Source organism: Aythya ferina (assembly GCF_964211825.1).
Source record: "Aythya ferina genome assembly, chromosome: 6".
In the NCBI taxonomy this organism is placed as follows: domain Eukaryota; kingdom Metazoa; phylum Chordata; class Aves; order Anseriformes; family Anatidae; genus Aythya; species Aythya ferina.
Window position 1 is genome coordinate 25,190,479 of NC_140303.1, and position 20,519 is coordinate 25,210,997.

General features: G+C 37.3%; 1 protein-coding gene and 1 long non-coding RNA gene across 29 annotated transcripts in view; one reads left to right on the forward strand and one right to left on the reverse strand.

Moving 5' to 3' along the window:
• The window catches only part of LY75 (lymphocyte antigen 75), a 47,132-nt gene extending 30,531 nt beyond the window's left edge, over positions 1-16,601 (forward strand). For both annotated transcript variants that reach the window (XM_084523760.1, XM_084523761.1), the window contains exons 24-35: positions 547-676; positions 3,215-3,447; positions 5,258-5,426; positions 6,538-6,699; positions 7,626-7,748; positions 8,175-8,369; positions 8,760-8,980; positions 9,960-10,134; positions 10,850-11,017; positions 12,263-12,385; positions 12,847-13,014; positions 13,825-16,601. In XM_084523760.1, coding sequence (XP_084379886.1) covers positions 547-676; positions 3,215-3,447; positions 5,258-5,426; positions 6,538-6,699; positions 7,626-7,748; positions 8,175-8,369; positions 8,760-8,980; positions 9,960-10,134; positions 10,850-11,017; positions 12,263-12,385; positions 12,847-13,014; positions 13,825-14,009 — 2,052 coding nt within the window. In that variant the 3' untranslated portion in view covers positions 14,010-16,601. The remainder of the gene's footprint in view (positions 1-546; positions 677-3,214; positions 3,448-5,257; positions 5,427-6,537; positions 6,700-7,625; positions 7,749-8,174; positions 8,370-8,759; positions 8,981-9,959; positions 10,135-10,849; positions 11,018-12,262; positions 12,386-12,846; positions 13,015-13,824) is intronic.
• LOC311438856 lies at positions 11-20,274 on the reverse strand. Of its 27 annotated transcripts, XR_014694374.1 has the most exons (8): positions 20,054-20,274; positions 15,803-15,906; positions 13,353-13,486; positions 12,577-12,663; positions 11,166-11,236; positions 9,461-9,671; positions 4,239-4,303; positions 3,543-3,655 (listed from the first exon to the last, which is right to left on the reverse strand). It is a non-coding gene; the product is annotated as an uncharacterized lncRNA (long non-coding RNA). The 27 variants fall into 27 exon arrangements; XR_014694365.1 differs by lacking the exons at positions 3,543-3,655; positions 20,054-20,274 and adding an exon at positions 11-66 and having other exon boundaries at positions 9,461-9,674; positions 13,353-13,510; positions 15,803-15,907; XR_014694367.1 differs by lacking the exons at positions 3,543-3,655; positions 20,054-20,274 and adding an exon at positions 11-682 and having other exon boundaries at positions 13,353-13,563; positions 15,803-15,907.
• Between the last annotated feature and the right edge of the window lie 245 nt (positions 20,275-20,519).

Below are 20,519 nucleotides of genomic sequence, written 5' to 3' on the forward strand. Positions count from 1 at the left end.
AGTAATGGAATTCTGTTTATTTGGACCTTTATTTGTATGATGTCTTCTGAACTGATACATGAAACACTGAAAGGTGAAGAAAAACAAACAAACAAACAAACAAAAAACCACAACTATTTAATGACTTCTGTAATTGCTATCTGCAATTTAAAGACTACATAAAAACAGTCATCAAAAAGATGCCATCAATAATTATTAGTTCAGTTATACTTAGCATCTGTAAACCATCATGCATCGGTATTTAGCATGCTGCTCTACCAAGGCGAAGCATAATAAGTATAATGGAATCACACCCACGAGCAAGATTTTAAGTGTTAGTTTTTTTTCATTTAATGTTCTTCCCCCATATTTAGCTTATGAATTCTTTTTGAGTCTAAGCACCTGGTAGTGTTTGTAAAATAGGCAAGCTGTATTGCACCACTCCTTTGAAACTTCTTAAACAAGTTCAGACAGATCAAGTTCTCCTAGCCTCATGTTCTTTCACTTTCTCTACACGAGTATGTTTATACTTTATTTTTGTCTGATAAGTGTGTCTATGACTTTCAGCTTTTTGATGAAGAATTTAACAATCAATGTGGTGTAATCCTCAATGATCCCAAGTCTCAGTATGTTGGAACATGGAATTTCACTGCTTGCGCTGACAGGCATTTCTTGGGTATATGCCAGCGGCCTACAGGTAAGTCTGCAGAGTCAAAATAATTTAAATAAATTAGAGCCAGAGTCTGCTGTTAAGATGCGTATGCCAGAAGACCTCTTAATACATGTAAATCATTGCACTTGAAGAGCAAGATTCTTGTAGACACTGAGCAGGTTCGTTTTGGAAAAGCATAGTGTGAAAGGGCGATGATGTGGGACAAATTTTATCAGCTATTCAGAATTTTCCCGTTTGTTTTTCAAAGAACATTTCAGAAGGTATCTGTTTTCCTGAGAGGTACTGACTGTGTGGTTTCACTGAAACCATGCTTCAGCATATAGGAGCTTTAACATTCTGGGGGTATAGATGTCATGTACATCAATAGCTAGAACAAGTGACTCCTTCTTTCCCCTTGGAACTGTGGAAGATGGAAGTCCTGGGGAGGAATCTCTCAATATTTTCACCATATTTAAACGTCTCCTGTGCTTTTAGCACTATCAGAATAGGAGGTATCATGTGCTCTTGAAGTTGAAATTGGACTCCCTAGAGCAAACCTTGAGGGCTTACATGAAGAGTGATAATCTGCAGTGATGTGGCTTTCCCTAGCTTCATAGATTTATTGGCATGAGTAGGGTTTCCTAATCTGAATTAAAAATAATATTCCGATACAGCCATGTAGGTTGCTCGGCACAAATTACTGGAACTAGATCAAACAAATATATCTACTCTTGCATTTAATTACTGCTATGGGCTAATATTCAGCATACCCACTTTTGAGTATGTACTTCTATGTAATTAACCCTCTTAAGTAACTAACTTGCTATCTTCTTAGGAAAAAAAAAAGCTGTGTAAAAAACACCCAAGAAAATATTCACCTTCTTCTTTTTCTTCTTTCTCAAATAGGCAAAGCAAGCTTATCCCCCTTATTTAACATAAAAAATATTCTTTATTCCAGTGCCAAACATTTTGGAAATTCCAAGTGTCCAAATTTGAAGTCTAGCTGGGAGAGATGTAGTCATTAAAAAAAAAAAAAAAAAAAAAAAAAAACAACGGAAAATTAGATTTTTATTAATAGAAAGTTGATCTGCAGAGATCGGTGTATCTATGTCTGAGTTAACTAAAATAGTAAGCATTTCCTCCTAGCCAGAACTGTAGAAGATGTAATGAGAAAGGGTTTGGGACAGTCAGAGTATGTATCCTGGTCACTGGGGATATGGGTCTTAAGGTGATTTGTGTGGAAAGGGATCTCAGAAGGTTGCAGGGATAGCTGAGACCTGTCCAAGTGGCCTTGAGCTTTATCCTAGAGAAAAAGACAACTCAGATTTCTAAGAAGTCTTGGTATGATTTGTTATTTGCACAACTTCTTGAGACATTCACCATCAGCAATTACATCTTTTCTCTCTCAGAAATGAACTTTTACTGTTCTGCCCCTTACTAACTTGTTTTCAGTTTGGTACCCTTTGATATGTGGTTACTCTTCTGGTCCAATGGTTCTCTTTTTGCTAGCTGTATATCAAGTGAAAGCATTTAGCAGCAGACATAAGCAACTTCATTCTAATAGTCCATTTCAGCCTTCTCGCTTTTATGGTCTACTGAAAGCTGGAAATAGTGCATAAATACCAGATATATATTTATTTTTCTCTGTTCTTGTGTTTTGAAAAATGGCTCTGTCAGACTACCAATTAGCCATTTTTACATTATTATTTGTAGTGTTTTTTCCTCTCTCAGCAAGCCTTTTTATGTTTCCATGTCAAGTTTCTTCTGCCTTTTTTGGGGAAAGATGTATTTATTTATTATGTATAAATTTGGGGGAGTTGCTAGCTTTGCATGCTTTAATTTACCACCCAAGGGAATGTTTGCATATTTTATTAACTACAATTGCAACGCATCACTGAGCTGTCTGCCTTCAGAATGATGCTGATAACTGGCGAGGCTCAGTGCTAAGAACACAAATGGTAAATTACACCCTTCCCTATTCAACGTGGATTTTCTATAATTAATTAAGTGCATATGGAAACAAAATCAATTCCCAATATGCGTGTGGATGGCAGTAAGAAACTCTGGGACTGTGCTGTACACTGTGAGATCTGTATAGACAAGTTTTATGGCCCATTGGATTTGCATAAGCATAAATTTACAGGCTCCACAGAGATAAATGAATCAAGTATAGCAGTCGCTATCTTGCAGCAGAGAGCAGTCATTTTCTCCCACTGCTGTATCTGATTGAAGCTGTGGAGTATGTTTTTTCTTCAATAAATCAAATTTTTAACACTATTTAGCAGTTAAATAAAAATAGCTGGTACAAAAAAAGTGTGAAGCCAAGTTAAGAGAGAGATAAAAATAGAGTGGCTGAAAATAGCCCTTCCTGCTTTTTTTGCTATTATATATTCTCTGTCTAAAGTGTAAAAGATATTTGTTCCTAACTAAAATCATTAGCATAATCTACTTCCTAAGAAAGTATTTTTGATATTTTTTCCAGGGGAATATAAACAGTGTTTTTTTTCTGTTTGTTACAGAGAAATTGGGAATTTAGAATATATTCCATTGTTTAACCATCTAATAACTGTATTTCTGATTTAGGCATAGGAGCTGCTGATAATCAGACAGAGCAAGTCCTTAATGAAACATTCAGCTATCAAAACGTTCAATATGAAGTAATTCTGAAGAATTTGTCCTGGGATGATGCAATGGCTGCATGCATAAATCGCAAGATGCAGCTGGTTAGCATCACAGATCAGTTCCAGCAGGCTTTTCTGGCTGTTCAGGCTGCCCTTCATAATCAACCGCTGTGGATTGGGCTCTTCAGCAGAGATGTAAGTTTTATTTTCCATTCAGAATGTAGCTTAAAGTAATCTTTAGAGTTGTATGAAACAGAAACTGAGATTAAAAAAATGCAGTAACACATTAATTTCTGGGGTAACTTTTCATTTAGTGATAATCATCCAGAGGGTCTCAAGATTAATGTTCTAAATCTTCTGTTCTCTGAGTTACATAGTCAGTTGTTGGACTCTGCGGAATAGACTGATGAAGAGGAGACAATTGTTTTAAAAGATTATAGGAAAAAGGGACATATTGTAGGGGTAGCATCAACACAGGTCACTATACTACCTTTTGTCTATTTTGTTAATGAACGAATAATATAGTCTTTTAGTATTATCAGCACTGTTTACACTACCACTGTAAAAAGCCAACTCAAATTCTGCTCTAAACAGGAGAAACTAGAAGTGGCAAATGAAATCCGGAATGAATAATTGAATACTTCTGGAGATATATTTATATAGTTTATGTTAAACTCTGTTGTTATTTCATGTTATTTGTACTTCTGCTTTGAGTTTGAGGGAGACAATGAGATGCATTTTTTTTCTTCTTCTGTGGCTGTGTGTGTTTGTTTTTAAAATCTCTGGAAAAGTCAGTGCAGGAGGTACTGCTTGACTGTTCTGCCTTTATTAGCCAGAGGACCTCCTGGCGATCTTCAGTGTGGACTGAAAGCACTCTTAGCTGTTAATGAACAGGTCTGGGCTTGCTTGCAGGGTTATCTTTTTGCTGAACACAAGTATTGATAATTGCAAGAAAAAAGTTAAAACTGGTTTGAAAAAAGCCTTACCTGCAAAGGTTGGTGCTCACTTGGCATCTATGGTGTTACGATCTTCCTATGTCAGTAATTGGCTACTGAGTATTCAAGGCAAAGCAGGAAACAAAATAGAAATTTCAGTGTATACTTCATGGAGAATATTTTTTAAAAGGAAATAAGCATTTAGTCTTAATGAAGATGAAGAGACCAGAACAACCTTTTTTCCCTCCTCCTTTGAATATTAACCTAATATTAAAACCTAATAATTTGATGTGACAATCAAATGATTAATTTTGGTGCATACAGCTCAGATATGCACTAGCTTTTGAATATTGGAATGCTTGGTTGTTCGGGCACAATTAAAAAGTCACATGAAAGGCAATTCTAATGAAATTGATCAACAAAACTTTTTATTCCAGTGCTGGAATCCTACATGCAAAAGAAAAGATACAAAATACATTAAATTACAAATAGTCAAGGAGATTTCCTGAGGAAAACTTTAAAATGTAAGGTTCTTAAAGGGTACCAAGGTTGTTGCATGTGGACTTTTCTTATTCCTCCTGCATCCTCCAGGGCAGAAACGTATCTTATTTATTAAATTAGTTAAATACTTGATAGACTACTTTCAACTCTCTGTGGAGAAACTTTGTTTTCAGATATTATCAGTTTTCCAAGACCAGATAATTAGACCTGCCACTGATTTACATGTGCAAATGATGTAACTTGGACATCTCATTGCCTGGCCTTCTTCCATAAGCATAGAAGTTAAACATTAACACTTGATAATTTGTCATTCATTTCAGCTGTTTCATATTCTTGCAACTGCAAAACTTAAAACAACAAAGCTTGTTATATTGTGAACAGATCAAATTGAAAGAGTAGCAGAACATTTAACAGTTCACGCCAGAGAGAGACACTGAATGCCATCCGTTTAGCACACTTTGGCCAATGCAAATGTGTTATCTTGTTTTCTGTACCTTATATATGCATATTATATGTATTTTATTTTTATTTACTATGTAAGCTGATCAATTTTACTTGTACAATGCTAGGGTGGAAAACATTACGGCTGGTTGGATGGGAAGCACGTTAGTTTTAGTCGCTGGTCTGATGATGATGAAGAAACAAGTGAAGAATGTGTGTTTTTGGATATTGATGGCTTCTGGAAAACTTCTGACTGTTCCTCTGCAAACAGAGGTGTTATATGCTACTCATCAGAAAGTACGTATGCAAGCAAAATACTTCCAAAAGGTGCATTTTGTTTCATGGTGAAGCATATTTGAAAATTTCAGATTGTAACTTCAAAATTAAAACTTTTTAAAATTACATTCCTTCAGACTAGCTTGTTTAAAATAGGGTAGTATGCACCTGTTGATATTAATCCACAGGCTACATAAAAACGAACTCAGCATAAGTGCTTTGGGGTAGACTATACCTTTTATATTGTTAACTGATTCTACCTTTGTATCATTACTTTAATACCATTGCATACTAATCTCTCCCACTTGCATGTGGAAGATGACTGAGCTACCTCTGTACTATAAACATCTTAATATTGAGACCTCTTTAGTCATTCAAGTCTAAAAAGAGTAAGAGATACCTGACTATACCTGACTATATGGAGGAGAAAGACAGCAGGTAGACACTGAATTGAAAGGTGCAAATTAAAGTCATCTTCAGTTCACATAAACTGTTCTAAATATACATCTATTATAGCAGGACAGCTTTTTTGGGGGGGATGCATATGTAGCATGACTCCTTTCTCAAAGAGAAAAACATCTCAGATTATCACAGATTTCTTCTAGGAGAACATTAATAGTGAGAAGACAGTTAAAACTATTGTACATACTGAGTCACAGTAAAGTATATACTTGAGATTATGACATCTTTAATTAAGTGGTGCTTCCACTCTAATCAACTACAAGAAGAGTTCTTCTCACTTATCAAGTATTAAACAAAGTCATAGAACTAGGCTGTATTGCCAGCTATGGAATAGATTATTTGTTATGGTGATCTACCTTCATACAAAAGGCAGTAAGAGCTTTTAGTTACTCGTTCATGCTTAGCATTTTTATGTAGTGATTTTATTCTTAAACCTATATAACCTAACAGTTCTGCAAGCTGTAAGGGTTTGTACTCTTTTGTAATGCTTACTGCTTAGTTACTTAAAAACAAAACAACAACAGAAAACCCAAACATCACTGTCACAATTGAAAACAGTAACACATTACACATCCAGAGGGCAACACTTTTGTCTTGCTTGTTTTAAAATGCTACCTGAAAATGTACTGTGGTGTGTAAAATTGTTTTAATAATGTTTTTCCTTATTTAGAGAAGAATGAAAAAGAACAAGTTACACAAGTTAAGTGTCCACATAAGATTAAAAATACACCCTGGATATCATTTAGAAACAACTGCTACACTTTTATGATAACAAAAAATAGATGGCAAGAACTGAAGTCTCAAGAAGCTCATCATTTATGCAAGAAAATGAGTAAGTACTTCTTTATATTACAGGTATCTAAGGGCATACCAGATTGAGGGAGATTAGTTTTAGATCTGAGTCACTGTCTTAAAAAGACAGCAAAGTGAGGGTTTAGGAAGGCTGTGCAGTTGGATATGTGTATTAGTGTTGCACTGCCTGATGCTGTTTGTGCTCATGCTACTCTGATTAAAAGTGCAAGGCCATGTGTTTGAGAGGGAGATAACTAGGAACTGCTGAATTCTGAGATCTCTGAAAAATTGAAAACACATTTTTTATTTAAAATATGCAAATTTTAAATGGTTTGGGTAATTGTTATCCCCTTGGCAACGTTCTGTCTTTACAGTCACAAGTACTTTTTTTTTTTTTTTTCTGTGGAACAGTGAAGTGAACAAAGTAAACAGGCAGAGAATAGCCAAATTCAGAAAAGCATATGGGCTTTTCCTGTTCATCCTGATCAAAGCGTACGCTTAGGAGCGGCTTCCCTCTTATATTAAGTAATTCTTTTAGCATTTCAAAGACATGCGTACTTACATAAACTGATTTTTCATTAATTGATTTCAATTCAGTCTTTTTCTTAATCTGCCTACTAGATAAAAAGTATTAAGAACATTGTGAACGATTGCTGATAGCTTTGTGTTCTATACACCCGTTTTTTACTAAAATAATAAAGGGAGAAATAGTAAAGGGAAAATAAAATTTTACAGATGGTAGAACCCATAAAAATTTCTGGAGATGAGTCTTAGCCACAAAACCAGGGGAAGCACTATTGATAACGTCTTTGAGAATTGTTTTCCCACTATTCATTTGGTTCTTTTGTCTTGCTTTTATGTATTTTTAACCTATCTTTAGTAGTTAATAATAGCAGTGAAAAATACTTTGTTGTAAGTGAAAGGTGAATCTGTAAGAAAGTAATTAAAAAAAAAAAAAATCAACAGATCCAGAAGCATTTGTTCTGAGTGTTCGAGATGAAGAAGAGAATAACTTTGTTACTGAGCAGCTTCATTCATTCAGCGGTCTGGCTATGTGGGTCTGGCTGGGTGTAATTTATGACGACAGTGGTAAGTTGTCTTTTTTTTTTTTTTTGTAATAACTAGATTGGAGATGGTTTGCAGCATTAAGTGCATGTTTCTTGCATGTTTCAGCATATAGCAAACTCAAACCAAATACAAACATATAATAATGATTTATATTTGTATTTATCTTCTAGAAGAAAATAGTTATGGACATGGTTTCTGTTTGAGTGATAATTAGATCCAGTATGTTCTGTTTCATCTAGATTTGATTTCCTGGAAAGCAGGATGTAAAAGGGCCTGGATGAGTAATACTAATGTATTTAGCATTGTATACAGAACTAATTTAGAGTAACTTAGAGCATCAGTGATTTTTTTCCAAAGTGAATATCTATCTGTTAATGTCATTAAAAGCTAAATGGTATTTGTACGCATAATGACAACAGTTTGATAAATATGCAATATTTTTCACAGACAAAGTTCTGAAGTGGTATGATGAAACTCATCTGGCTTACAATAACTGGAGGCTGGGAAGACCTACCATAAAGAAGAACAATTTTTTTGCTGGTGTAAATCTTGATGGTTTCTGGGATATTTATAATTATTCTCAAAGTTGGCATGCTCATCACTATAATGTGTACAGTATTCTTGCCTGTAAAATTGAAAGGGGTAAGTTGTAGAGAAGATTCATGTATAATTTATGGAGTGTTGGATGAGGCTCATAATTTAAGTTCTGGTCCTGCAGCACCTTATGTATAAGGCTTTGGTTTTGCTCCCATTTAACCATGTGGCACCGCTCTTACGGGCTCCTGTTGGTATAGGGTCAGTCTGTGCATAACTACTGCAATATTCTGAGCAGACTGAATGTGTTTGCTGTACTCCGTCATTGGCTGTTTGTAATGTTCAAAATAGAGAAAGATATTTTACATGACATTAAGTGGCTTGCACTGAAAAAAAAATAACTCGTCTTGCATTGTTACAGATTAATTTTAATACTTTACATATGTTCTTAGTAGTATTAATGAAGTGTACAGTTTGTCTTGTTTTTCTTTGAAATAGGACCCCAGCAGCACAAACCTCGACTGCCTGAGTCTATTCCACATGGAAACAGAACATACAGGATCCTTCAAAAAAAATTAACGTGGTATGAGGCACTGAGAGAATGCAAACAAAATAGAAGTGATCTAGCAAGTGTACACAGTGAATCAGAACAGTTATTTCTGGAAGATATTGTCAAGCAGGATGGCTATCCTCTGTGGCTTGGGTTGTCAATTCACGATGTAAGTATGTACTGTTGGTAACCTCAGTAAGACTTTGTAAATACTATCCTGTATATGACATCAAATATTTTCCCATATTTCTCTTCCAGATCCTTAGAAGCTCCATTTCCATGTAACATATATTAAAGCATATTAAATTTCAGTGTATGTAGAGACACTGCTGCTATTTTTTCTGAATCTTTGAAACTTTAAAATAATACAATCAAGCAAGGCTGAATGGAGCATGTTTAGTGCAGGTCAGGACTGGTTCTTCAAGGCCATTCAGGAATTGGCTCTCTAGCAAGTTATGCATCCCTTCTTCGAGAAGGCCAAGCTACAGATCATATTCCTTTTCTGTCTGCTTGTCCTGAGAGCAAAAGCACATGGTCCCAACCCCATTTCCCACAGTACTCCCCAAATCTGCCTCCAGAACTTGTAGTGGTAGTTGGTTGGCAGGATAGTCCTCTGCAGAGAGTGCAGAAGTGTGTTTTCTATGCTTACCTTTCCTACTTCTGCTCCTCCTTTGATTGTGAACGGGTCCTCCGCTTCTCATAACTGTCTCTTCATTGTCAAGAGTTTCCATCGCTGTATCTACAGTTTGAGCTGACACTGCAAACCATTGCTGAGCCTGGCCTGCTTTATGCACTGCAGCCATGCCAGCGGTTCAGCAGTTTGCAACATGTCTAGTAATCTCCACAGAAAGGAAGACAGACTGCTTAAATGGAACAGCAGAATTACATTAAGTAAAACATTCCCTGCAGAATATTACAAGGCACACTGCGGGTTTAAGCTTGGAAAGGTGCTATGGTTTCGCAGTTTGCACAAACTGGTAGGATTCCTATGTTAAGAATTGCTTGGATTGAGAGAATGAGGTATCTGGATTTTAATTTATCACTCATCAAGTGATAACTATTGCTATGTGACTTATTAATGACTGACAAGATTTAAACCACAACCATGTACTGCAGCTTAAAAATTGTAGTTTTCTTTCTTTAATTAGGGAAGTAAAGCTAATTTTGAATGGTCAGATGGAACTGACTTTGACTACTATCCATGGGAATTAGAAAACTCGAATGCTACTGAGAACTGTGTTCTGTTGGATACTAAAGGATCTTGGAACCGTACAAAATGTACAAATGTTGCTGAAGGTGCCATTTGCTATAGCCCTCCAAACAGTAAGTGTTACTTTCCAACATTTTATGTAGTTATCTTCTGTATTCTACTTTTACATGTTTTAATTAGAGATAGAAACAAAGGCTGAAAGACCACATGTTTTTTTTTTTAAGAGTCTAGCAGGGATGATAGAATGTTGGAGACTCATTCTCTAGAGGTAAAAACCTAAAACAATCCTTGTCTTCTCCTGGTCACCTCTGACAAACACTTAAGTGTTGATCTTTTTCTTAATCAAATCTATATCAAACATAAACCAAACTTCAAAACACCATAAAAGGCAAGGGAAAAAAGGTTCCCAAGTCTTTGGGACTTGTCTTATGTCCATTTTTAAACAATTCTATTAGACTTGAAGAATTACATACTAATAATATTATTATATTAGTATATCAATGCATTATAATATTATATTATATATATTATATTTTATACATATATCATACTATAGATTACATATTATTATATATAATGTAACATATTATATTTATATATAATGTAATATATATTAATGTATGGTATATATTACTATTATATGTAATAATACATTATATAATTATGTATAATATATAATTATTTATTAATATACTAATATTAATATACTGATTGAATAATGAATGTTGGTAGGAGCAGTAGTCCTTGTTAATACTTTCATGTTACTACAACAAAGAAACTGCATAAACTCCTGCAGCAGAAATAACATTGATATCTTTATCTTTCCAGAGAGACAATTACAGCAAAAGCAAGCGAGCCAAGCCCCAGGATGCCCGCAAATTAGTGGAACACTACAGTGGATACAGTATAAGGATCATTGTTACGCATTTGACATGGCGTTCTACAATTTTTCAGTATATAATGCGGAAGATGCTAAGAAAGTCTGCCAGAAACTGAGTATGTGTAGACTCTTTATCACATTACAATCTGTAATTAGTCTATTATACCAAAAGAATTAAAAACAAGAATGAAAGCCATACACTGGCTATGCTTCAGCTTTTCAGCTATCCTTCTTTTATTTAGGAAAACTAATAGGTAGCTTTACCTTTGAACATCTGATTAAGGCCCTTGATAAAACTCTGTAGTGTGCTGACAATTTGGTTGGCACATGGATATCTGCAAAGAAAATGCAGATATTCATTCATGGAGGATTCAGAAACTTAAGGTTTACAGTTTGAAAGAAAATTTTTATTTTATACAAATAACTTTTTTTAGAAATAAAGTTAGTGCTTTTAGCAGTGCTTTCTTACACATATGCTTTCATTAGTTGCCTGCAGATATCCCTATCAAATAGTCCAAAGATTATAGATAATATACATTATAGATGTTACTAAAAAACACTTTTTCTGTCAAATTAAAGGAATCTCTCTCCTGTTTGATAAGCTATGTGGGGATTGTATCACAAAAGACAATGTTAAGCAACTGCATGTACAGAATCTTTGATCACCTTAGTTTAGAAGGTAGTGACTGTCGCAACTTCTGTAATCATATGATATAATGTTAAACCCACTATGTAGGAGGGAAAAAAAAGAAAAGGTGCAAATAGACCCAGTTTTGAATTCACCTTTCTACTCAGCCTGCCCTGGTGGCTCAAAGAGAAAGTAATCTTTCCCTAAATTAAGCTTCTGGCTTATATTTGCATATAGTGGTAAAGAATGGGTACACTGGGTCTCAACTCCAGTGTACCTTTTCCTTCCTCTTACTCCTTAATTTAACACTGTATATAAAAAAAAAAAAAAAAAAAGATGAGGTACGAGTGATTTAGAAAATAACTCGATTCAACAAAATGCTGAGCCTTTTACAAAAGGGATTATCACTTGAACAAGACTAGAAATTCTGAATCAGTGGTATACCTTTTGATATCTTCCATGTAGGTGGTCCATATCTGCAGTAAGTTAACTGCATTTTATTTCATATGACCTGCTTGAATAACGAGTCATCTGAAGCTATCTAGTGTAGCACTACACTGTATTTTAGGGCGTGGAGGGTTTGTCTTTCTTTTGCAGGTTACTTCAATTAATCATAGAAGCCCAGATCATTATTTTTTTTTCTTGACGTAATTGTTCCCCCAGGAAGCTTAATGTACGAGCACAATGGAAATTTCTAAAGTTACAATTCTGACCATTTTCCTCTTCCCCTTAGATCCTTCAGCAACACTTCTGACCATAGGAGATGCTGAAGAAAATGCATTTGTGAGCACACACATAAAGGAGAATGATCTCATCACCAAGAAAGTATGGCTTGGACTGACTCAGAACTCTAAGGGTAAGAAGCAGCAACCATGTATGAACATGAGTGTTTCATATGGTAAATAAAAATGTATAAATCCTCAAATAAGAATACAGTTTGTAGTAGTGGTAGCCTACAGTAACTCCTGTCTGAGGTTGGCATCCCTCACTTAGCAGGGCACAGCCCTTTGGACTTTGTCATGTGTTAAGTCTCTTCCTGTTGCTCACCTGAGATAGTCAGGAATCGGTGACATTCATTTTCTCCAACGCTCTCACTGATGCTTCGTGGTGCTGTCGCTTCTGTCCAAATCGGGTCTGGAGAAGAGGTGTGGTTAAAAGTGATGTGTTCATAATTATTGCTTTAAATATACAGAATAGATATTCTCAGCTCTGATTCTTTTAGCAGTGTAAAATAATAGTTCAATAGCTTGTGAGCTACATTCATTGTAACATTAAGGGATATTTTGGTGACCTAACTAAGCAAATTTTTCTCAACAGATCAGTCCCTGTACTGGCTTGATGGCTCATCAGTTAATTACGCCAACTGGGAAAACAAAAGCACAGAACTGAATGAAAAATGCAGTGTTATCCTGTCCACAACTGGCACATGGTCCAAAGTTGACTGCAGTCGTAGCCAAAGCAGAGTGGTTTGTAAAGCTCCTTTAGGTATGGAAAAATTGATTTTTAGCAGAGACTTAACACTGTAGTGACTACATTCAGGATATTCTTTTTGTGGTGGGGGAAGTCTCTTAAAAAAAAAAAAAAAAGTGCAAACCTCACAAGAACCTATCAAGTAGCTCTGCCTTAAACAAGAGCCTTCTGTGACTGTTCTGTCATAAAACTACATTCAGCTAAGACAGTATACTGATGAGAAACAAAGGACAAATTCTTTAGAAATTTACTTCTCCCAGCTCCCACTGTCCACTTATAATAGGGTAAGGGAGAGAATTGAAATTCGCACTTAAGAGACAGCATAGAGTAGTTCCTGTGTTTTTAGTTCTTACCAGAGGGTGTCTTTCATGGGCGAGTCCATACAGGTAGGTACAGAAAGACTTCTGCTTGTAAGAGAAGCTGGGTAAACAGGTACTGCAGATTGTTTTTGTGTTTTTTTCTGGAGCTGTGCGACCATTTTCAGAAGCTTCCTCCTTGAAACACAATCCTCCTTGAAAACAAACAAACAAACTCAGGCCTCGTATTAATTCCTCACATTCTGCTCTGTCCAGAAAAGGAAGCAATCACTTGAGCATTAAGCAGATTAATCAAAATAGACAAATACTGATTCACATGAGAACCTAACTTCCAGTTGATAAGGTGAAGTCTATTAATACGTTGAAACAGTTTGCCTTTACTCCAGCTAAATGACTCCTACATAAATGCATACGGTATTAGTGTATAACTACCTAAGCACCAACCCCATGAAAGCAATATTCTTACCAAAACTCTTTAAGTAACAACATTTTTTTTGTTCTCTTACAGGTTCTAATCATACTGGGGTGGCTGTAGCATTTGCCCTGTTAATTATCCTAGTCTTCGCTGTCGGATTAGTGTGGTTTCTCTACAAAAAGAAGCGTCTTCACTGGAGTGCCTTCTCTTCAGTACGTTACCAAAGAGGGATGAATGATGATGAAACTGATGATGTGTTCACAAAAGATAGCTATTGAGAACCTGTTCCTTCTAGGCAATTTAGCATGAACTTCACTGTGTGAAGCCACAAGGAATGAACTACTTGATGTTTTGTTACTTCTTTTTGAAAAAGTAATAAGGCTATTCATGGGGGCTAAATTCTTTTATACAAGCGTGCAATTTTTCTTCAAGCCCATTTACATTTGGCCTCAGTTTAAGGTACAAGGGTTCTGGAGTTCTGTAATATATTTTAATTTAGAGTATTATTTTCCTTCTCTTTACTGGAAAACGTTTTTTAATGAAATAATTTGTGCCAATAGTACTTATGCAACATCACCGTATTGAATGCATGTAAAATTGCTACATGAATTCTGTCACTTTTGTACAATTTTCACTCAATAACTTCAGGCCAAATGATGTAACATTTTGATAGCTAGCACTGGATTTACCCTGTAGCAGCTAGCACAAAGACTATAAATAGGAGACAAGCCATTTTTGTGTAGCAACTTTTCTAGAAAGCTATTACAAATTTTGATACAGTAGGGGAGAAAGGAGTTATAAGACAACTAAGCATTCTTTCCCATCCAACTAGACTTTAAATTTTCTTGTTGTAGTGGAGGAAGATCATACTGCTACTTTTTCCCCTCAAAGTCATGAAAAAAACCATGTTATAATGGTGAGATTAGAATCTTAGAATGCAGAATGCACATTTTGAGCAAAGAATTATAGAGAATACCCTGCACTAAAGCCATGCTATCTACGAGTAAATTAAATAAATGTAGAATATTTTAAAAGTCTGAGACTGGCAAGCTGGCAAGTAACTAATCTTATCCCCCAAAGGTAGCAGGAGTAGCAAAACTACCCGCTAAGGGCTAACTGCAAGCACAAGCAAAACTCAAGACATAATTAAAAACCTTAGCCTTATAAAAGCAAAGGCATCAATGTTGTGTTTTATCCTGTGATATAACTGTCAAGTAAATTTTTCAGTTTCTTTTTACAAGTCCTTTCACAAAGTTTTAAAAGCACAAATAGCAGAAATGTTTACAGTGAAAATCAGTATCTAGAGCTAAGCATTGATTAAGACAAACATTAAGAAAACTGCACCTAGAGTAGTATTTAGAGGAAGATCTATCACACTCTAGCTTGTCTTCAAACTACTCTGGAGTTAGACCCGAGTGATTTTCTTGTGGATAAAACAGGGAAAAGACCTCCATTTTATGATCTGTTGCACTGTGACACCTGAGGACAGGAGTTTGCAGTGATGGTGTTCCATGTTCTGTAACAAGATGCTCCTGACATTGTACCTCCAGTAATGCTCTTGTTTATACTAGGGTTAAATGCTTTACTATATAAGGTGAAATATCTGTTGTCTGTCCAAGAAATAAGATAAAGATATAAGGAAGGAGTGAGAAAGAATGTATGGTAAATTAAGTTGCGTATGTAAATGCTAAAAATACTTGAGTATTTTACATAAAACTTAAACTTGATTTTTGTATGGAATGTGTCACTGTGGCCTTTTCTATGCACTCCGAAGAAAGTTATAAAGGGAAAAAGGGAAGACAGCATTGTAAATGTTATTCTAGTGATTTGACTGTTTCAGAAGTCATTAGACTTCTTAAACGTGCAGTACGAAAGTCAGAACAGACACGGCTACTTTTATGAAGGAGTATATGCAAAAGACCAAATCCATTCCCCATCTAATGATGGTGTGATATGGGAAATAGGAATACATTTGGTCTGACATGCTGAAAAAGCGTACTACTGATTTCTCTAAAGCAACATTGCAAGGTCATAACATTCAGCTGCGTTTTTTTCCCTGCGGTTTACTTACGTTGACAGCACTTTTCTTTGTTCCTTTTTGCACTATTTTGATAAGCAGGTGTTTATCATCTGTACTGAGAAATAGAGAACTTTCTGTAGATATCACTTTAGAGCCTGTTAAAATAGAGTGAAGGGGCATAGTAAAGGAAACATTGTTTTAGTTTGCTGATGAAGAAATAAGCACTTTCATTGTTTTGGTACTTAGGCACAATTGTGGACGTTTTCTTTCTTCTTTCTTGATGCTAGTTACTATGTAATGAAAATAATCCCCACCTCCCTTCTTAAGCCTCCTTGGTTCCAGAAGTGTGAAACATAAACCCTGGTGCCTGTCATCTTGTTTTAGCTTATAAGCATAAATGCTTTGCCAAACAATTTCTAAGTTAACAAACTTTAAAAGTGGTGTTTTATTGTCCTTTTCTAACAACAATAATAATTGGGGAAAAATATTTACAAATTCATGTTTTCAGATTTACTAGTTTTATAGGTGTTTATACTTTGAAAATTTTTAGGTGCGAGTCTGAAATTGAAATTAGTGATAAAATCCTAATTACCCAACAAATGACTATATCCTTTTTATAATAAAACCAAATATTTGTATATTTTATTCTTATGGATGATGTAAATAATTTTGCAAGGCCCCTCTTCTCGTGTTTGTTTTATCATACCCAAGTTGTCTAATCACTGGTGATTCTTATTTGAACAAGCACAACTGCCTTAGTGCAGCTGAATAACCCACTTTATTTGAAATATATAGGAAAATTATTTAGCAGTATTGTTACTGAAAGAATAAAGTTAAATAAAACACTAAACTGCTTACACTGGTTTTATTTCCATGGAAGCAGTTATCAGAGCTAAGGTACAGCTTATTAATCACTGCATAAAAAAAGCACATAGCACAGGAACTGTGATCACAATTAAAACAGATAGTTTTTACACGGATAAGGTTTGCCCAGAAAGGCAACATTCCTCTGTGCCTTTGTTTTTAAATCAAGGTACAGCTTAGAACAGCTTAGCTCTAATGCAGTTTATAAGGGCTCCTAGCATAATTCCCCATAAAATGGAGGCAAAGTTAAAATACCTCCAACCTTGTGACAGTTGCAATTTAAGCATGAGCTGTGTTCATTTTAAGTATCACCTGAAACTCTGAATTCCAGACCCCTAAAATCCCACATCTGGCCAGAGGGCAATGTTACTAGCTACAGGCAGTGCCTTGCTGGGAGAAACACCCTGTTATGCACGACTATGAACATGGTCAATTGCCTCAAAAGAATTAATGTAAGAACTGAAGACAAAGGACGAGCAGGGAAACAGAAACACAAAAACAAAGTATATTCCCCAGGTCACACAGCGGTGGAAGTGGGAAGACATCTTAAAGCACAGACTGCTGGACTGCGGTAGTTCAACACAAAAACGATACAGCTTCAGCTAAATGCACAGAGGTTTTTGCACACCTATGACCTGACGTGCACATCACAGTCCTGTTAAAACTGAAGACCTTACTCCTATGGAAAGACCCATAGCAAATGGAGCAGCAGCTTTGGTTACTATTCCTGATTTTTGCACAGTCTCTGAAGCATCTCTCACCAAATCCTCTGTCACAGAAAGGTTAAACTGCACCTGACACTGGACCAACCATCATTTTCACTTTAACACAGTTTCTGTATCAGTAACTTAAGTCATGCAGCTATCAACCACAAATGCTTATGCACGAACACTGGCTCTGATACATTTATTGCACTTTCTATCATTTTTTTTCCTTCTTATTTTTTAAACCAAATGTACCATCTGCTCATTGCTCTGGACATATGTTACACATCCAAACATTTTTGAATGGCGGAAATAAATTGCATGGCCTGTCAGTGATTATACATATATACACACATATACACACATATATATATACACACACATATCTATATTTGGTGGTTGCAAATAAAGACCACATTTACAATATGTGTTGCTGAAAGTCAGAATTACAGTTTGGACGCTTTATGCAGGCGTTGTTGCTCCGTGTATGGAGCACAGTGTAACCCCCATATTCATAAAAGTTTGTCTGATTCATAGAATCAGACTGGTTTGGGTTGGAAGGGACCTTAAGGATCATCCAATTCCAAACCCCTGTCGTGGGCAGGGACGCCACCCACTCAATCAGGTTGCTCAGGGCCTCATCCAACCCAGTCTTGAACACTTCAAGGGATGAAGCATCCACAACCTCTGGGCAACCTGCTCCAGTGCCTCACCACCATCTGAGTGAAGAAATTCCTCCTGATCTCTAATCATAATCTCCCCTCTTAGTTCCCCCTTGTCCTGTCAATATCTGACCGAGCAAAGAGTTGCTCTCCATCTTTTTTATAAGTCCCCATTAAGTACCGAAAAGCCGCAATTCATTCTGTTGTCAAGAAAATGCAAGTTCTTATTGACCAACTTATGTAACGGACTTTGATAGAGAACTATGAGCAAAATTAAAGAACTAAGCTTAGGAAAAGCAGGCAATCAGGTACACAAAAGACAAATTCAGTTGTCACTGCAATGGACTTCTCCCATTTAGATCCGAAGAGTTTTTAAACTGGCAATTGAGAAAGCACTACAAAACATGATTTCACTATTGATATGAAATTAACTTGCAAATGCTGCATAGCATTAATGCCACTATCTTGTTTTAATCCCTTTATCGTATTTTCACATTGAAAATGCCTATGCCTACTATTGTAATATCTGCCAGTAACTAAGCTTTTTGACAGAACTTGGGGGGGGCAGGGTTAGGGAAATACCAGATGAGGTACATATACTTGTTGTGATTACATGGTAATGCAACACAGACTGCAAGTCCTGGATTTCTATTTGCAGTGCAGAAAGAAATGCAATCAGAACGATGGCTGGTTGGTAGCTTTGCTCCTTTTCAGCATAAATATAATAATTTTCTCTATGGTAACTTTTAAGAAAGTGGCATTTCAGTGATAGAAAATAATTATTCCAAAATGTACTTTCTTCATTATATTGGCCCCTTAACGTGCATATTTTTTTTTTTGTGAGAACAAAGATCTTTTCCTGCACGCTGTATCTCAGGGCACTTGCATTAATTCTAAGAGAGCTCTTTCTACTCCTGCTTTCTCTTAGCTTCTCACAGAATCACACAGAATTTCTAGGTTGGAAGAGACCTCAAGATCATCGAGTCCAACCTCTGACTTAACGCTAGCAGTCCCCACTAAACCATATCCCTAAGCTCTACATCTAAACGTCTTTTGAAGACTTCCAGGGATGGTGACTCCACCACTTCCCTGGGCAGCCTGTTCCAATGCCTATCAACCCTTTCAGTAAAGAAGTTCTTCCTAACATCTAACCTAAAACTCCCCTGGCGCAACTTAAGCCCATTCCCCCTCGTCCTGTCACCAGGCACGTGGGAGAACAGACCAACCCCCACCTCCCTACAGCCTCCCTTGAGGTACCTATAGAGAGCGATAAGGTCGCCCCTGAGCCTCCTCTTCTCCAGGCTGAACAAGCCCAGCTCCCTCAGCCGCTCCTCGTAGGACTTGATTACAAGTTCTCTTTCCATATGCCCTGTGTCATTGTTCCCCTTTAACAGACGATATAGAATGAATGTTTAAGCAAAAATGCAACACTTCTTATACTCTGTAAAACGCAGCAAGCATTGTATGCCTATTCAGATTAACCTTACAAAGCCATTGATTCAGATGAACTCACAAATACGCCTGCATGACTGTGCATGGCTGAATGACATCCCTGTTAGCATCTGCACTGCCTGCTGCTTCATTGGTCTTTATTTTCCCAAGCATGGTATGGGCATTGGGGCACTGTGTTGCAAGGGAGAGTGTAAGTTACATGTATACAGGTAATACATGGGCACATTTACCCAGGACTTGGCTCAGGAGCTACTTTGAGGAAAGGGGCTGAGCTCCTGAACTTTCTGCTGTGTCTTATCTCCTGCGGCTGCTGTTGTGCTTCACACCTCTTCTGTGCTGTGCCTGTCGCCCTGTCCCTCACAGGTTTTGCCCATCCACCTCGCACAGCCCCCTACAGCCTCTGCCTTACGCTGAACACCTGGCTGTGCCTGCAGCCTCCAGAGCTGTGACTAGCCACCTGCAGACACCCTAGATACAAGTACTTGAGAAAGTATAGTACTACTTAAGCTGTGGCGTAGGGTTAACGTGTAAGCACCAGCACTGGCAGACAGAAAAGCTCCGAGTTACCCGACAAACACCACTAGGGCACCACTGGCGAGCGCACCGCCAGATAAACTCACCACCGGGCACAGAAGCCTGCAAACCAGCTGCCGGGGAAGGAGACCGGGAAGCACCACCCGCAGCCACCAGCCTGAGAGGCGCAGGACGAGCAGCCCCGCAACCCCACCGCGGGGAGCCGGGACGAGGAACCCGAAGAACGCCCGGGGGCTGCGGGACTCCCCCGGGGGCCGCCTCGGCCGAGGGACGGCCCCTGGGCGGGCCGCTGAGGCAGCGCCCAAAATGGCGGCAGGCGCCGCGCAGGCGCAGGGGGTGCACAGTGGTTGCCTGGCTGAGGGGTGACATGGCGGGCCTGGGGCTGCCTAAAGGGGTTTTAGCGTGTATGGGGTGTTCCAGGGAGGGCTGTGGGATAAGAGGTGCGTGTTCGGTTCTGGCACTGTCCCCAACACCCGCCCAAACAAGGGGGAGCTGCCTGCGTTTGGGGCTTACTAAGCAGAAAGGAAGGAGAGACCAAGTGGTTGGGCAATT